This window comes from Heterodontus francisci, chromosome 8 (genome assembly GCF_036365525.1).
Source record: "Heterodontus francisci isolate sHetFra1 chromosome 8, sHetFra1.hap1, whole genome shotgun sequence".
NCBI classification, from domain to species: Eukaryota; Metazoa; Chordata; class Chondrichthyes; order Heterodontiformes; family Heterodontidae; genus Heterodontus; species Heterodontus francisci.
Window position 1 is genome coordinate 81,053,869 of NC_090378.1, and position 19,103 is coordinate 81,072,971.

Here is a 19,103-nt window from a genome sequence, read left to right on the forward strand (position 1 = left end):
AGTGGTGACTAAGGTAGTGGACAGGGGAGTGTCTATGGATGTTATTTATATGGACTTCGGGAAGGCATTTGATAAAGTCCCACATAAGAGACTGTTAACTAAGGTAGAAGCCCATGGAGGTGAGGGCAAATTATTGACATGGTTAGGAAGTTGGTTGAGTGGTAGGCGACAGAGAGTGGGGATAATGGGTAAGTACTCCGATTGGCAGAATGTGACTAGTGGTGTCCTGCAGGGATCTGTGTTGGGGCCTCAATTATTCACATTATTCATTAATGACTTGGATGATGGCGTAGTAAGTCATATATCCAAATTTGCTGATGATAGAAAGTTAGGCGGCATTGTAGATAGTCTAGACGATAGCATAAAATTGCAAAGAGATATTGACAGACTCGGTGAGTGGGCAAAACTATGGCAGGTGGATTTCAATGCGGGTAAGTGTGAGGTTATCCATTTTGGACCAAAAAAGGACAGAGCAGGGTACTTTCTAAATGGGAAGAGGTTAAGTACAGTGAATGTCCAAAGAGATTTGGGGGTTCAGGTGCACAGATCTTTAAAATGCCACGAGCAAGTGCAGAAAATAATCAAAAAGGCTAATGGAATGCTAGTCTTTATATCTAGAGGATTGGAGTATAAACACACAGAGGTTATGCTGTAGCTGTACAAAACCCTGGTTAGACCCCACTTGGAGTACTGTGAGCAGTTCTGGGCACCACACCTTAGGAAGGATATATTGGCCTTGGAGGGAGTGCAATGTAGGTTGACAAGAATGATACCTGGACTACAGGGGTTAAGTTACGAGGAGAGATTACACAAATTAGGCCTGTTTTCGCTAGAATTTAGAAGGTTAAGGGGTGATCAGATCGAAGTCTTCAAGATATTCACAGGAAAAGACAGGCTAGACAAAGATAAACTATTTCCACTGGTTGGAGATTCAAAAACTCGGGGGGTATAGTCTAAAAATTAGGAGCAGACTGTTCAGGAGAGATGTTAGGAAGCACTTCTTCACACAAAGGATGGTAGAGGTTTGGAACTCTCTCCCACAAACAGCAGTTGAAGCTAGAACAGTTGTTAATTTTAAATCTGAGATAGATTTTTGTCAAGCAAAGATATTATGGGATATGGGCCAAAGGCCAAAGGCCCATATGGAGTTAGGCCGCGAATCAGCCATGATCTCATTGAATGGCAGGACAGGCTCGAGGGGCTGAATGGCCTACTCCTGTTCCTATCTTCCTATGTTCCTATGGCTGGTTCCATGAGGTGTGTGGGAGGTGGTTTCCCTTATCTGCCACTCCAATGACCCGTCCCAAGAGACAGCAGGAGCCATGCCTAAAGTAATGCATTGTATAATAATCTGTATTCTTGTAAATCCTGCCACAAGGGAAAGGTTAGGTCAAGATCAGAGCACAGAAGGAGGCCATTCAGCCCACTGAGTCTGCACTGGCTCTTTCAAAGAGCAAACCAGTTAGTCACATACCCTGCAATTCTTTCCCCTCCAAGTATTTATCCAATTCCCTTTTGATGTCTACCACTGAATCTGCAATCTATCAGGCAGTGCATTCCAAATCCTAACCACTTGTTGCATTAAAAAGTTTTTCCTCACGTCACTACTGGTTCTTTTGCCAATCACCTTAAATCTGTGCCCTATGATTTTCAACCCTTAGGGCGGCACAGTGGAGCAGTGGTTAGCACCGCAGCCTCACAGCTCCAGGGACCCAGGTTCGATTCCGGGTACGGCCTGTGCAGAGTTTGCAAGTTCTCCCTGTGACCGCGTGGGTTTTCGCCGGGTGCTCCGGTTTCCTCCCACTGCCAAAGACTTGCAGGTTGAAAGGTAAATTGGCCATTATAAATTGCACCTAGTGTAGGTAGGGAGTATGGAATTACTGTAGGGTTAGTATAAATTGGTGGTTGTTGTTCGGCACAGACTCGGTGGGCCGAAAAGCCTGTTTCAGTGCTGTATCTCTCTAAAAAAATATAATAAATGGAAACAGTTTCTCTTTATTTACTCTACTTAAGTCGTTCATCATTCTATCAAGTCTCCTCAAGTCTCTGCTCGAAGAACAACCCCAGCTTCTCCAGCCTATCTGTGTAACAGTAATCCCTTATCACTGGAACCATTTGAGTAAATCTCTTCTGTACCCTCTCCAAAGCCTTCACATCCTTCCTAAAGTGTGGTGCCTCGAATTGGACCCAATACACCAGCTGAGCCTGAATTAGTGTTTTATGTAGGTTTGGCACACTTCCTGGCTTACATACTCTATGGGCTGAATTTTATCCGGCCCTTGGAAACAGGCTGAGAGGCGGGGGGGGCCAAAAAAAATGGCATGGAGTGGCATCAGGCACCTCTGCGGCAGTCACCTTGACAGATGTGAAGTCCGCTGGGAGGCCATTAAGCCGCTTAAGAGCCACCTCCCGCCTCCACTGGCATTTCATCGACATCAGAAGGGCCCACCACCACATGGAGATGCTGCCAGGTGAGACCTGGCAGCCTCCTAGTGGGCTCGGGCAGGTGCTCCCTCCTCTGGGGGCAATCCATGGCCTACAGAGGGCCCCCCAACCCTCTGCACCGGCAGCTATGGACGCCCCCATAGCGAGAATCCCCCTGCCCTCACCAACTGACCTTCCCAGCCCCTTGCCAGGGCCTGCCTAACTGCTCCCAATAACCCAGACTCCATTTACCTTGGTCTCCTCCATCTGCACTGCTCCAGGCCTCTTGCAGTACCGGCAGTGACCACCGCTCCCAATGGCATTATTGGTACTACTGAGCTTCCAGCCCCCTGATTGGCCAAGTTCTTGGGGCAGAATTGTGTCCCTTAAAGGGACAGCATTGCCAACAGCAGGAAGTTAACTGCCTGCCCGCCGTTGAAGTCGGCCAGGGGTCCGATATAGGCCGAGGTAGGGTTTCCGCCCACCTTCCGGCCTATCGCCAAGACTCTCATCACTGATATAAAATTCCACCCTATGTTTCTATTTACAAAGTCAAGAATTCCACATGCTTTCATAACTGCTTTGTTAACCTGTCCTACCACCTTCAAAGATTTGCGCAGAAACACCCCCAGGTCACTGTTCTTGCACCTCCTTTAAAATTATTCCATTTAACATGTATTGTTTCTCCTCATTCTTCCTACCAATCTGCATTGAATTTCATCTGCCATGTGTCCGCCCATTCCACTAGCTTTGAAGTCTATTATTATCTTCCTTACCAATTACTACAGTTCCAAGTTTCATGTCATCTGCAAATTTTGAAATTGTGCCCTGCACCTCCAAGCCCAAGTCATTAATGTGTATCAAAAACAGCAGTGTGCCTAGTACAGAATGCCTTCTTTCCAGAGGGAGAAAGGAAATAAGGCTATTGTTTGCTTGGTACATGTGTAGGCAGCCTGTGGTGGCTTGGAGAATCTTGTGGCATAAAAGTTTAATGCAGTAGTAACCTCTATGTCTACAGGAAGTCTTGAGGGATAAGATGTTTGCAGCTCCCTTTGTTCAATGAAAGTATCAATGACAGGTCTCCTCTGACAGGCCTAGGAAAAGGTCTGGGCCAGTAAGTGCAAGTTCGAGGGTACTGATGGACATATCTCCTCGTACAGTCACACCTGTCGTCTCATCAAATCTAGAAGCACCACTGGAACCCGAAAAGAATTCGCACCCTGCCCACATTGGATGTTGTAAGCAACTGGAAGCAAGATGGCTGTAAGAAACTGCATTTAACCACAAGAAATCAGACTTAAACTGCCATTTTCCTCTGCTGCAAATTGTAGCACAGTCGATGCAAAGCATGCAGATTTCAGGTTTCCTGCTCGTCCTCACACAGACTCTGCACCACCATCAGAACCTCACTCACCCTCACTCAGACTCTGCAACATTGCAACCTCACTCACCCTCACTCAGACTCTGCAACATTGCAACCTCACTCACCCTCACTCAGACTCTGCACAACGGGAATCTCATTCGCCCTCGCTCAGATCTGCACAACCATCGGAACCTCACTCACCCTCACTCAGACTCTGCACAACGGGAATCTCATTTGCCCTCGCTCAGATCTGCACAACCATCGGAACCTCACTCACCCTCACTCAGACTCTGCAACATTGCAACCTCACTCACCCTCACTCAGACTCTGCACAACGGGAATCTCATTCGCCCTCGCTCAGATCTGCACAAACATCGGAACCTCACTCACCCTCACTCAGACTCTGCAACATTGCAACCTCACTCATCCTCACACAGACTCTGCACCATCTTCGCCCACTGAAGTGACCATAATATGCTCAGAATATCATCTTCAGCTCCACTCAATGCACTACAGAATACAGACTTACATTAGAAAAGAGCAAATTGTCTGATTTTTAGTCTAAAGGGGATGAGTTCTGAAGAAGGGAGCGAGAAGGTGCAGTTTTCCAACCTGAAAAGATGGCAATTGAGGGAAACTTAGCAAAGGACGTAAAATAGTAAATGACTGAGAGCAAGTCCTGATCATTACTTCAAAATGAAGAAAAGCCACACAAACACTGCTCATTGGCACATCAATCACATTTCAATTTCAAATCAGATTTTAAGGCCGGAACTTAACGCTGTGGCAGTCGCCCCACCCACCAGCTAGGAAGCCGGGGGAGAGCCCACCTCCACTGAGCCTGGAAGCCAGGGGAGAGCCCACCTCCACTGAGCCTGGAAGCCGGGGGTGAGCCCACCTCCACTGAGCCTGGAAGCCGGGGGTGAGCCCACCTCCACTGAGCCTGGAAGCTGGGCGAGAGCCCACCTCCACTGGGCCTGGAAGCCGGGGGAGAGCCCACCTCCACTGGGCCTGGAAGCCGGGGGAGAGCCCACCTCCACTGAGCCTGGAAGCTGGGCGAGAGCCCACCTCCACTGGGCCTGGAAGCCGGGGGAGAGCCCATCTCCGCCGGGCCTGGAAGCCGGGGGAGAGCCCACCGCCTCCGGGAGGAAGCCACGCTGCAATTGCGCGTTGCCCAGGCTCTTAATTGGCCTCACTTGGATAGTTTTAGTGGGGGTGGCCTGAGTTTCTGAGAGGGCTCTCTGTGTGGCACAGGGTGCCCAATCAGGAGGGCCCCCCATTCCCAGCCCGCAAGGAGTGGTCAGGTATTACTGGATAGCCTCCTCAGGTGCTGAAGTGTCCATCTGCCACTGGTAAAATACCAGTGGCGGCGAGAGGAGGCCCTAAAATGGAATTAACTGGCCACTAAAAGACCTCAATTGGCCTGGGGCCTGGGGCCGCTTGCTACCTTCCCAGCTGCTGGCAAAATATCAGCGGGGGGGCGGATGGGTGAAGGGCACGATACCCCCCACCTCCCACTTGATGTTTTGCCACCGCGCCCCCCCCCCACCCACCTCCTAGCCCGCTCCCGGGTGGAGGCTTAAAATTTCGGCCTGAAAGTTCAAGTATCTTTAAACAATTTAGTCTGTTAACAAGTTTGTAACTTGCATTGGTCGCCCCCTCATTAGATCAAAAAGATCAACAGCAATATACTGTTGGTTTACACAAGGACCCACTGTCTAACGGTAGGCCTTGTGATGTGCTGTGATAATTCTGTTTAATGCAGTGCCTGACAGCAGTACAACAGGAGAGGAAACACTTACTGCAGGATACACATGACCAATCTGCCCATTTCGCCCAATGTGAGTCTCCTCCACTTCCTCTTCTTCTGTAGTTTTCCTATAAACAGGGTTATCAAAGTTCATACTCTTCGTGTTCTTCTTTCTCCAGTTCCTCCAGATCAGGAAGCCTCCCAGGCAGACCAAACAAATGATCACTAGAAAGAAGAACGCAAAAATACCAGGTTTTGGCAAATTAAGATAAATTAACACAATAACAATCATTTATTAACTAAAAGACAGCAGAGACTGACCCTTCCTTCTATACACTGCTCACACTTGCCTTGATCATTTCAGAGATTAGCATTTACTATGGGATTGATCAGCCAATGTTAATGCATCATGTGAGAGAAAAAAAAACTTTAAATCTAGGCTACATCACTGTGATCAATCCAAATGTCTGGCTCAGTCGAACAACTTTAACTAGAACAAGTTCTCCCTGTGACCGCGTGGGTTTTCGCCGGGTGCTCCGGTTTCCTCCCACCGCCAAAGACATGCAGGTGATAGGTAAATTGGCCATTGTAAATTGCCCCTAGTGTAGGTAGGTGGTAGGGAATATGGGATTACTGTAGGGTTAGTATAAATGGGTGGTTCTTGGTCGGCACAGACTCGGTAGGCCGAAGGGCCTGTTTCAGTGCTGTATCTCTAAATAAATAATAAATAAATAATTGAAGATGAACTCAAGTTTACACAGAATGGTTATAATGTCTGGATTAGATCTGACCGTTTCACTTCCTTGGCCTTGATTTGATCGAGGGTTGGGTTCCAGCCGCAATCGGGGGCAGAGGATCCAGCCATAATCAGACAGGGGGTTGGGGGGAAAGCAGAGCCAAGGACAGGGGAGACCCAGCAGGAGTTCTCACAAAAGTAATTTAAAAAAACTTACTATGACCTCTTCTGGCCAGTTGGCATTTCACACTGTGGTTCAACAATCAGGTTCCACACTATGTGGGACTCCCAGACTCCACATTAAAAATCACGTTGCACCATCGATAATGTCATCAGGCTGCAACTTTTGAATGTAAAGTAGGCCCCACCTGCTTGCAGCGGGAGCCTCAGCCGAGTTGAAAGTCAGCAAAGATGAAATGGTGCCGGGCTGCAACGGAGCGACCTCAGGCCAGTGAATCAACTCGGCCTAATCTTAACCCCTTCCAATCATCACTCTCACTCGTTGAGTTGCCATAGCTATTCCATAGGTTACATAGTTCAGCGTCTGAGGTACAGTTTTCACCTCATTAACTATATATGGGCATCCGATATCACTATCCATTTGATATTTAAGCCTATCTAATTTTCAACCATTTGGTTGAAAGTTATTCCACGCTGCCATGACAACCTCAGAACTCTGTACGACCATGGCATCATACATATATGTATATTCAGAAATGTATCATCATCACTGCACATCCTCCACCCCAAGAGTAATAGCGTACTGGCAGAGGGCTCACAACTTTGCCAAGTGCCATTTCAGGTATTCTGCTACCCTGCACTATGGAGTTATGGGACACAGGTCTGTGCCCACAATTCCCCACATAACCTACTGCCCAATAACATTCCCATGCATGCTTCTTGTCCATCAGCGAAAAGCCGAAGAATGATCTTGCGTAGACTTGCACAGAATTTATAATACAGAAACAGGCCATTCAGCCCAATTGGTCTATGCCAGTGTTAGCTCCACATGAGTTTCCTCCCACTTAACTTCATCTAACCCTACCAACATAACCTTCCATTCCTTTCTCCCTCATGTGCTTATCTCTTTTGGGCCTCCTTATCTCAAGAGACAATGGATACGCGCCTGGAGGTGGTCACTGGTTTGTGAAGCAGCGCCTGGAGTGGCTATAAAGGCCAATTCTGGAGTGACAGGCTCTTCCACAGGTGCTGCAGAGAAATTTGTTTGTCGGGGCTGTTGCACAGTTGGCTCTCCCCTTGCGCCTCTGTCTTTTTTCCTGCCAACTACTAAGTCTCTTCGACTCGCCACAATTTAGCCCTGTCTTTATGGCTGCCCGCCAGCTCTGGCGAATGCTGGCAACTGACTCCCACGACTTGTGATCAATGTCACACGATTTCATGTCGCGTTTGCAGACGTCTTTATAGCGGAGACATGGACGGCCGGTGGGTCTGATACCGGTGGCGAGCTCGCTGTACAATGTGTCTTTGGGGATCCTGCCATCTTCCATGCGGCTCACATGGCCAAGCCATCTCAAGCGCCGCTGACTCAGTAGTGTGTATAAGCTGGGGGTGTTGGCCGCTTCAAGGACTTCTGTGTTGGAGATATAGTCCTGCCACCTGATGCCAAGTATTCTCCGAAGGCAGCGAAGATGGAATGAATTGAGACGTCGCTCTTGGCTGGCATATGTTGTCCAGGCCTCGCTGCCGTAGAGCAAGGTACTGAGGACACAGGCCTGATACACTAGGACTTTTGTGTTCCATGTCAGTGCGCCATTTTCCCACACTCTCTTGGCCAGTCTGGACATAGCAGTGGAAGCCTTACCCATGCGCTTGTTGATTTCTGCATCTAGAGACAGGTTACTGGTGATAGTTGAGCCTAGGCAGGTGAACTCTGGAACCACTTCCAGAGCGTGGTCGCCAATATTGATGGATGGAGCATTTCTGACGTCCTGCCCCATGATGTTCGTTTTCTTGAGGCTGATGGTTAGGCCAAATTCATTGCAGGCAGCCGCAAACCTGTCGATGAGACTCTGCAGGCACTCTTCAGTGTGAGATGTTAAAGCAGCATCGTCAGCAAAGAGGAGTTCTCTGATGAGGACTTTCCGTACTTTGGACTTCGCTCTTAGACGGGCACGGTTGAACAACCTGCCCCCTGATCTTGTGTGGAGGAAAATTCCTTCTTCAGAGGATTTGAACGCATGTGAAAGCAGCAGGGAGAAGAAAATCCCAAAAAGTGTGGGTGCGAGAACACAGCCCTGTTTCACACCACTCAGGATAGGAAAGGGCTCTGATGAGGAGCCACCATGTTGAATTGTGCCTTTCATATTGTCATGGAATGAGGTGATGATACTTTGTAGCTTTGGTGGACATCCGATCTTTTCTAGTAGTCTGAAGAGACCACGTCTGCTGACGAGGTCAAAGGCTTTGGTGAGATCAATGAAAGCAATGTAGAGGAGCATCTGTTGTTCACGGCATTTCTCCTGTATCTGACGAAGGGAGAACAGCATGTCAATGGTCGATCTCTCTGCACGAAAGCCACACTGTGCCTCAGGGTAGATGCGCTCGGCCAGCTTCTGGAGCCTGTTCAGAGCGACTCGAGCAAAGACTTTCCCCACTATGCTGAGCAGGGAGATTCCACGGTAGTTGTTGCAGTCACCGCGGTCACCTTTGTTTTTATAGAGGGTGATGATATTGGCATCGCGCATTTCCTGGGGTACTGCTCCCTCGTCCCAGCACAGGCATAGCAGTTCATGTAGTGCTGAGAGTATAGCAGGCTTGGCACTCTTGATTATTTCAGGGGTAATGCTGTCCTTCCCAGGGGCTTTTCCGCTGGCTAGAGAATCAATGGCATCACTGAGTTCCGATTTGGTTGGCTGTATGTCCAGCTCATCCATGACTGGTAGAGGCTGGGCTGCATTGAGGGCAGTCTCAGTGACAGCATTCTCACTGGAGTACAGTTCTAGGTAGTGCTCAACCCAGCGGTCCATCTGTTTGCGTTGGTCAGTGATTATGTCCCCCGATTTAGATTTGAGGGGGGCGATCTTCTTGATGGTTGGCCCAAGAGCTCTCTTCATGCCATCATACATTCCTCTGATGTTTCCGGTGTCTGAGGCCAGCTGAATATGACTGCATAGGTGTTGCCAGTAGTCGTTTGTGCAACGCCTAGCTGTTCTTTGTGCAGTACTTCTGGCTGCTTTAAGTGCTGCGGATGTTAAATCGCTGGTGGCTTTCTTGTAGTTCAACAGTGCAATGCGCTTAGCAGCTATGACAGGTTCCAGCTCTTTATTATGAGATTGAAACCAGTCTGCATTTCTCTTCGCACTTTTGCCGTAGGTGGTCAAAGCTGACTCATAGATGGCATCTCTGATGTGGGCCCACTTGGTCTCAGCATCCCCTGTGGGAGTGTTTTGAAGGGCTGTTACAAGTGAATTTAGAAATTTTTTTAACAGCTGTGGGTGAGAAATTCTGCTCGTGTTGATGCGTGGGTGGCCCTTCTGCTTGGAATGATGCAACTTCTTTGGTCTGAGTCTAACCTTGCTGCACACCAGGGAGTGGTCGGTGTCGCAGTCCGCACTGTGGAAGCTGCGTGTGATTTGAACGTTGTTTAAGGCGGCTCGCCTTGTGACAATGAGGTCTAGCTGGTGCCAACGACGCGATCTTGGGTGCCTCCATGAAACCTGGTGACAGGGTTTAGTGTGAAAGAACGAGTTGGTGATGCAGAGGTTATGATAGGTACACAACTCAAGCAGTCTCTGCCCGTTCTCATTCATCCTTCCAACGCCATAGCGCCCAAGGCAGGAGGGCCATGAGTCATGGTCGGCCCCAACCCTGGCATTAAAGTCCCCCAGCAGGAATAGGTGTTCGGTGTTGGGGATGCTGCTAATGATGTTATGGAGTTGTTCATAGAACTGGTCTTTAGCTTCAGGTGGGGAGCAGAGTGTTAGAGCATAGATGCTGAGTAGGTGTACTGGACCAGAGGTGGTGAGCAGTCGGATGGACAGTATGCGTTCCGAGCCATTTGAGGGAGGCTCTATCATGCTGAGCAAGGAGTTTCTGATGGCGAAGCCCACTCCATGCTGTCTTGGTTCTTCAGGATCCCTGCCCTGCCAGAAGAAGGTGTAGTCTTGCTCTGCTAGAGAGCCACTCGCGGGGAGGCGAGTCTCCTGAAGTGCTGCAATGTCCACATTGAATCTACTGAGCTCGTTGTTAATGATGGCAGTCTTCCGAGAATCGTTGATTTGTGTAAGGTCTTCCGACAGGCCAGGACACATAGTTCTGACGTTCCAGCTTGCAAAGCGAAGGGCTGGTACCTTCTTTCCTTTTTTCATGTTGTTTGGTGCGGTGTATCAGTCCACCTTTCGGGCAATGACCCTGAGCTCCAAGCACCCATTGAAGCAGGCAGACTGTGGCGGGACAGAACCTTATTGACCGGGGGCTGCCCGGTTTGAGGCGGGCGGTAGCTGTCCAGTGAGGTGCAATGACCTCTCCCACCGACAAAGGCAACCCGTGGCGCCCAGTTTCTACGCCAATTTATCTGGACTTATAACCCGTAACTGCTGCCTTCCGTGTTGTTTTAGTCGCTGTGAGGCAACTATGGAGTGACCTCTCCATGGCGCATGCCTGGGCAAATTTATGGAGGTTGAGAGTTGCCCAGTCGTCAAAACCCCCCTCTTGGCCTTTCTGGTGGGGTCCAAAGGAGAGCAAGACACGACGTTTGGCACCAGTATGGCTGCAGGAACTGCCGGAAACATGCCAAAGGTGACACATGACCGCCTACGGGGTTCCGCTCCGGATTATCTGTTAGGGTTTACTCCCTTAGCCATGGTCTCTCCCGAGACGCCCACAAGGCAGTGGGGTTGTTGGGGCCCTTCCCCTTAAGTGCATCAATGCTATTTTTCTCAACTCCTCAATGTGGTTGCAAATTCCATACTCTAAGCACTTTCTGGGAAAATAATTTTCTCCTTAGTTTCTGATTGGATTTATTAGTGACTATCTTATATTTATGACCCCTAGTTTTGAACTCCCCCACATGTGGCAATATCTTCTCCACATCTACCCTACTGAATTAGGGCACGCCTCAGCCTTCTCTTTTCTAGGCTTTCTTGATCAATGCCCTATAGCCATAATGGTGGGCCAAAGGGATGTGTGCCAGGGACCACAGGCAAGGGAAGACAGGCTACTGATGATCCTGATTGCTGATGAGCAATATTGAGTATTACTGAACTGGCAGATGGCAAGGGTACAATTACCTCTGTTCCACTGTCCCCAGCCTCCTCAAAGCACTGGTGTTCAAACAAGTTATATCAATACTAACAGTCACTGGAAGGTTAAGATGTAAGGATAGCTCACTCGTTCTAGACCTCACTTGCTCTACAGAATCCATTCAAATCCCTGTGCTCAGATAACATCAAATGGAGAGTATGGCCAAATCTCTGATGACGTTTGATTGAAAAGCCATGTGTTAGCATTCCACTGGAGGGGAAGTAGTAGTATAAAAAAAATAGTGGCAGCTTCATATTTGCCACATGAAGACTGCTGCCCATCAGTTATCATGGCTTTGCACTTAGTGCTGCAGAGGAATCCTATGTTCAGGAAAAGGGTATTCCCCTTCCCCCCAGGGGGCTAGGTGATGCAGTGGGTCAGTCATTAGCCTTTTGTTTCTGGGACCTGGGTTCAGAGGCAGCCCAGGCTGATGGGATGAAAAAGTCACTTCCCTGCGTTGCCTGTATGAAACCTGTGAAATGTAGTGTATAGGGGTTTGCTCTTGGGTCCCAGTGTATGATATCCGGCCAGCAGTAGTTGTTGCAGACATCGGAGGTCCAAAGTTTAAAGTGTTCCTTTTTCCTGCACTAACACAAAAAATGCACTGGTATATTTAGCATGGGAGGTAAGTATCAGTACAGTTACCTACCTATTGGGATGCCAATCCCCACAATGGCATTAGTGGAACTCAACTTCTTGCTGTCTCCCTGGTTGTCTGCTGTGGGAAGATAGAAAACCACGTTTATATTACTAGCCGGTGCTTGAACGCTGGGGCATTTTGCTGTGAAAGAACAGTGCAGTATGAGGAGTGAGAGACCAGGCCCAAGAAGGGGCGGCGGGAACATAGCTCAGGCTTCATATCCCCAATATTGCCTTGCGCTTCATCTTAGCTTTATTTTTGAAAAACCCAAGTGAAGGCCCATCTGTAGAGAGCAGGAGAGGAGAGGAAGCAGTGGCTGGGGAACACCAAGCTTGGATTTTGAAAGGGTTATAGTTTCAGGTTAACGAACATTCATCAGGTCTTTTGCTGAAAGGTCATCAACCTGAGAAGTCAACTCAGTTTCTTTCTCCACAGAAGCTGCTAGACCTGCTGAGTATTTCCAGCATTTTCTGTTTTTATTTCAGATTTCCAGCATCCGAGTATTTTGTTTTTGGATTTTAAAAGCTCAGTCCTGTACACTGTAGGAAAATAGACAGAGGTAAACTGCTCTAGTTTTGGAGGTATAGTTTGGCTGAATAGAAGAATAGCCGAGGAATCCAAAGGGCTGGATTATGAGCAGGAGGTGGGGCTCTCAGCGCCAGGCTGGAAAGGCGGGGGAACCCCACCTCTGCATATTTTCAGCCCCCCAGAGCGATCCTCTAGTCCGTTGGGGTCAAAATTTAAGGAAGCGGGATTCCTGTCCCTTTAAAGACTTCATAGGAACTGCTGGAACACAGATAGGTGAGGCAGGGTCGCTGGGGTCAGTACAGAAGGCCCCGGCGAGGGGGTTGGAAGGTAGTGTTCGTTCAGTCTGGAGAATAAAGTTGTTCCGGAAGGGGGGGTGGGGAGGTCCTCCGTGGGCCACAAAGGAGGAACCCCCTCACCCCCAAGGAGGAGGCCTTGTTTTACATGGCATCTTCCCAGCATGGCAGAGGCCCCTCCACCACTGGTAAGATCCCAGCGGTGGCAGGAAGAGACCATTAAAAGGCCACTTCAGGGCCTCAACTGGCCTCTGAACAAGAAGGTTTTCGTCGGCCTATCCTGCCCCCGGGAAGATTGGAACCAGAAATCTCAGCGTCAGGTTCCATGGTGGGCGTTTCTGCTCCGATTCTCTGTCACCCACCCCCCAACCTGCCCACAAGCCCCCCCACCACGAAACCCGCCATCCTGATGAGCACAAGATCCAGCCCAAAGTCATGTAAGGAGGGAGGGAGAGATGGGAGGGTGATATAAATTTGATTAATCCATTGATTCATGGAATGTGACAGTGGAGTAGAGAGGGACAAAAGGGAGAATACTACCATCCAATACTGCAGCATCCTTGAGAGCTCGTGATGTTCCTACTCCAAGTGATGTTGGAATAGGATTAATTTAGGCCAACGAACAGGGAATGGAATGGCAGTTACACCAGCCTCTCCTTGGCCATCTATTTGCCCGCTTAGAGTTGCATGATAGAGGCTGACAGCAAGTCATCTACCTCTCCTTGACACTGGAGCATAAACTGCAAGAAAACTTTAGGAAGAGTTTTGTATTTAACACTTACATAACTTTGGGGAACTGTTACTGTGGATTGAATTGTCTGCATCTGTGTTGCCGGGGAAGTATCCTGTGGTGGTACCAATCAGAACTGTTGCACCAGCAGCATTGGTTGTATTAGCAGAGACCCCTGTATTGGAGGAAACGGTGCCAGGCATTGGAGTTGGGTTCTCACTGGTCACTGAGGGGGCAGTTGGAAGCTCTGCAGCTGTTTTGAAAAGAAGACACAAAGAAGACATATAGAACCAGAGATTATGAGACTGCAGCCTGAACATTAAATAGTTTAAAGTGACCAAACTGCAGATGGAAGCAAATCCCGTGGGCCCAGATAGAAGGGTTGGGTTTACATCGAGGGTACAGCACAGCAACAGGTCATTCGGCCCAAGTGGTCCATGCCAGCATTGATGCTCCACATGAGCCTCCTACCTCTCTTAATCTAATCCTACCAACACATCCTTCCATCCCTTTTTGCTTCATGTAATTATTTAGCTTTCCCTTAAATGCATCTATGGTGTTCAACTAAAGATGTGTTGCCTAATTTCCTTATTGCATATATTAGTGACTATCTTATGGCCCCTAGTTTTGGTCTCTCCACAAGTGGAAACACCTTCTCCCCATCTATCCTATTATCCCTTTCATAATCTTAAAGATCTCGATCAGGTAAGTTTTCTCTTTTCTCGAGAAAAGTGCCCCAAGCCTGTGAAGAAATTCTGTCTTTGAAGACCTGAAAAAATCCCCTTATCCATTAAAAATTTATAAGCAGAAAAAAACACACATACCTCTGTAGAAAAACATGCATACCTCTGTAACACTTTCTCATGTCTTGACCAAGCTCCATGTTGTCAGGGCAAGCACATGTGTATCTTGGAGACTGGATGTTGATTTGGGGAGCAGGCAAGCACAGGTACTGGCATCCTCCATTTGGTGCAACACCAAGTGCACAAAAGTTTACAACTGTTTCAAGAAAGAAAAAGGTTTAAACTCTGACAAATACAAAAAAATGTTCAATAATTAAGTATAAGCTACAGAATTAGACTGTATGCAGATTCTGGCAGGAGTTACCTTTGGGCTGTTTTAGTTCATGGAGAATGACAATATCATGTAGATTGTATAGATTATTTGCAAGTGATATCACATCTCTTCCAGTCAGTCTATTAGCACAGTAAATAGTGTCATGCTCAACGTCAGTCCAGTAAATCTTGTCCTGTAACAGCAAAATAAAATAATGTACACTGCAAGCAGTTAAAGAGAATGGCTATGAGGGGGTGACCATCAAATGTATTTTAGTAGTGAGGTTTTGTTAAGATGGCTTATATACTGCTGTACTTGCAAACAGCAACTCTGCTGGCTCAACCTCACTGCACATTTGTCAAACTGAAAACAGTGGCATTATGGAGTTGGATTGTTTTGGTTGTCACTTTCTGTTTAATATTGGAAGGTCTGCACTTCATGGATCGCTCAGGCACGGGCCAAGTTCTAATTTGAAATCTTGCAATGTACTTTGCTGGCAATCGCACTGTGTTTAGCTTTCACTCATTATGTTTTGAATGCAGCTCCAGTACTGCACTTGGTCACAGTATCAGAGGTTTAAGTTATAACCTGGTCTGTGCCTGTCATTTTTATGAAATGCTGATATTTCATATTCAAGCAAAAACAACAGAAAAAAAAACACATTGTTGTTATGCCAAAAATCAGCAAATTTGATTTCAATTTCACCAGTAAACCATGCATAGGAGGTGATCACAGAACCACATCACTGCAAGCTTGCGATTTGAAATAAATACATCTAATTCGACTCTAACTGCATTCTGAGAGGCTAGAACACATATAAAGGGAAAAAGAATACATTTGGGTACTAGAAAATGCCTTTGGGTTGAGGATAGGAGGGAATAGAGAGTGAGGAAGGAAATAGGGAATGCCAGGGTTCTGCTTAACATTGATGTTCAAGTGCACTTATGTAGATGTTGAAGGACAAATGTTGGAGGACTAGACTATGATGCTCTCCTCAGTCAAATATCCTGCTATCTAGCTCACACATTAATAATGATCACTAGGATAAGGTACTGGAGAGTGGTCAACAATTATCCTAGGACGAGTCAATGTTTCAGGGCAGGAGTAGCGGGCAGAGAAAACAAAGTCTGGACCCAGGTGAGCTGCATACCTTATCCTCAGTGGGATAAAGTCTTGTTTACTGCACTGGCATAAGAACCTCTTAAACAGTGAATGTACTTTAACTCACTGTGACAGTATGGAACATGACAACATACAAAGAAATGCTTATCCAAACACACAAGGTTTGGTACTGAAAGAAACTAAAAATAGTGGGTTTTGCAATTACTTTGGTACCAATGACAACACTTCTGAATTCAAGCCTTACCTCAAAAACCGTGAGTGCAGAAGGGTGCCCCAGGTATTCTTCTGAGAACAGTAATGTTTTCCTGTTCCCACCGTTCAGGTCAATGCTGGACAGCTCGTGCAGTTTGGAGTCAACCCAGTACAGGCGTTGGTTCAGTAAATCTACAATCAGATACAACCCTTGGGTCACTACAGGCTTCTCAACTCCTTCAACCAGGGACAACATGCATTCAGTCCTGTCAAAACTGTTCTAAGTTCAAAACCAAGACACACTGGGGGGAATTTTAACTTCTGGTGATAGTGTAAAAATGGGTGCTAGTTGATCAGCCGCCCATTATATACTATGCCTGGCTTTCATTTCCACAGAGTTTATCGGTACGTTCCAAGGATAGTCAGACCCGCTCCAATTTAGCCTATCCCAGTTTACTTTCTACAAAACTAGGAACCATTGTGAAGTATTCAAATATCAGCAACTAAGTAAAAAAATTAGGAATTTAGGAGTATGAAGGAGAGGCCAGCTGGATTTTTTCCTAAACAATTATTTACTTGTGGAACAGGGCTTCAGCATTGCCAGGCTACACTCTCCAGCTCATTAAAGTGAATAGGGGGAAAAACCTTAGGCTGGAGAGAGAGGTTTCTTGGGAAGGCCTTTGAAATGGACTGTACTAATGGGCTTAAGAGTAAATTTTATGCATTCCTGCAAATAGAAGGGATTGAGGGATATGGGTTAGAGGGCAGATCTGTGAAAAAAATTGTTTGGCTTGTCCAGCCAAATGACCTTTTCCAGCTCTTTAAAATTCTTGTATTCTTATGACAGCCCCTTATCCCATATCCTATACACAAAGATCACCTTAACTAATGGAGGTCTGTGCCTGTGCTATTTGACTGTGCATTAGTTCTTTGTGGAGGATGTATGACTTTTATCCTACTCTTTTGCACATCTGCCCTACAATTTGTATGTTCGCATTAAGAAAATGCTTTAAATATAAGGCAGGAAAATATGCCCTGTTCTACTTTGCTTCTCCATCCCAATCTGCATCAGTTTGACTAACATTTAATACACTGCTACAACATAATCTACCTAAAGTGATTCCATTTGGCCATTCAATGTTGTCCGTGACTAGTGACTGACGATCGATTCCATTCAGCCCAGCTTTCTCGATCTTTGCAGGGTTACCCCAGTCAGACCAATACATGAACCTAATTAAACAGGACCAAAAGTACGTGAAAGACAGTTGAGCAAGACATTGTCTAAATCAATAATACTGTGTTCTGTAAGAAGGTTGATCAGCACTTACCCTCGAATTGGATCAACTGAGATGGCTCTGGGCTTGTCAAGATCAGTATTGATGAGGGTCTTTCTTTTGGTTCCATCTGCAGTTGCCATGGATATAGACTTGGTGCCAGAGTCAGTCCAGTATACGTTTTTGTGAACCCAATCTATTGCTAGGCCCTCAGGAATGTGGAGGTCCTGCTTAATCAGGTGGATATGCTGGCTTGAATCACTGGCTTTATCCAAAGGGGCACTGCAACAATGATCATGGAACATATGTTTAGTTTAATGTTACAATGCCATCCAAGTTCTCTCGAGCATGGTATTTATGCCCTATTTGTAAACTATTTCCAAATATATAACCAACAAAGCTGAACAATTAAGATAATTCCAGATGTTGGGAATCTAAGTTATGAGAAAAGGTTAAGGAACATGGCCTCAGTTTCCTTGGGAAAGGAGAGACTGAAGTTCCTGCTCCTGAATCCAGCGACTCTGCTGAGAAATTCATCCAAGTGGGCACTGGGTGAGGAAAGGATTACAATAGTCTCATTGGCTCCACGCTGGATTAAGGGAGCCAGATTTAGCAGTGTAAAGAACAGGAATTGGTTCATCCCTACTGAAGTCACTGTACAATTTGGTTACACAATACTTATAGAATACATGATCATATTGAGGTTGTTGATATGGTTAAGAATAGCTAGGAACCATATGCTTTGCGATCAGTGTAATTTAGTGATCTCCCTCATTGCTAATATTTAGGTGGACAAGACATGAGTCTTCCAAATGGTCTAACAGACTGGTCTTGACATCTGGGAGCTTTTGAAAATCCTAACCATCTCTGTGTGGTTGAAATGGAATCATGTGAAGTACCTATCATCTTCTAAAGAAGCTGAAATTTGCTCAACTGATCAATATCATAAAGTTTATAGCAGTGTTAAACCAGACACACCATCAGAGCAGTTACTATTCTCTGTGGGAATCCAGGTAGTCGCAGATGCTTGTAAATTCCTCAGCTCAATTTGAAATTATTGAGTTGTACATAAATTTCAGGCTCCAAGATGTGATGTCTGGCTTTCTTTTTACAAACAAAACACCAAGTTTATTTTTGCAAAAGATATGACCAACACTCACTTGTGTAAGCACACACATATACATATTACATGGGGTAAATTTCATGAGGTTTTCCATTGCTGTTGGAAGATGGCACCAGCACACAATCAGTACAACTCTTACTTTGATCTGATGCTTAGCTGTGGGTTTTACACCCCCACTCATCAGTAAAATGTCTACACCTGCGGAAATGCATCATCATGCTATAGTCTCCCAAGCAAGCCACTAAGAATTCCAAAGAGACTCTGGTTGTTCAAGATGGAATACATACGGCTTACGACCAGGTGAGAAATGTGTCTAGGGGTCGTTTGCTGTCTTTACCTGGTCTTATTGTAGCAGGGTTTTATTTTTAAACACACTGTGCTTTGAGTTCCCCCCTTTTGTGAATACCTTATAATTGGAAAGTTGTGAACAAGGAAAGAAACCAACACACCAGGTTTTCTCAGGTTTAAAGGAGAAAGATGAAATTTATTAAACCTTAAGCTTAAACTTAAACTCTAATATGGTTCACGCCTACGGATATACGACATGCCCATGCTAGCATACACATGCAGATAGGGACAGAAAAGAGAAGAGGAAAATATAGTACAGAGG

General features: G+C 46.5%; 1 protein-coding gene across 5 annotated transcripts in view; it reads right to left on the reverse strand.

Annotated features, from left to right (window-relative positions):
* Positions 1-19,103, reverse strand: part of LOC137372947 (low-density lipoprotein receptor-related protein 8-like) — a 123,955-nt gene that overhangs the window by 9,265 nt on the left and 95,587 nt on the right. For 3 of the 5 annotated variants that reach the window (XM_068037502.1, XM_068037499.1, XM_068037504.1), the window contains 9 exons: positions 17,425-17,652; positions 17,208-17,326; positions 16,149-16,288; positions 14,834-14,975; positions 14,573-14,725; positions 13,779-13,979; positions 12,185-12,253; positions 5,590-5,762; positions 2,963-4,399 (listed from right to left, as the gene is read on the reverse strand). In XM_068037502.1, coding sequence (XP_067893603.1) covers positions 4,349-4,399; positions 5,590-5,762; positions 12,185-12,253; positions 13,779-13,979; positions 14,573-14,725; positions 14,834-14,975; positions 16,149-16,288; positions 17,208-17,326; positions 17,425-17,652 — 1,276 coding nt within the window. In that variant the 3' untranslated portion in view covers positions 2,963-4,348. Of the gene's footprint in view, positions 1-2,962; positions 4,400-5,589; positions 5,763-12,184; positions 12,254-13,778; positions 13,980-14,572; positions 14,726-14,833; positions 14,976-16,148; positions 16,289-17,207; positions 17,327-17,424; positions 17,653-19,103 lie in introns of those variants that run through there. The other 2 variants (XM_068037500.1, XM_068037501.1) reach the window with 2 other exon arrangements.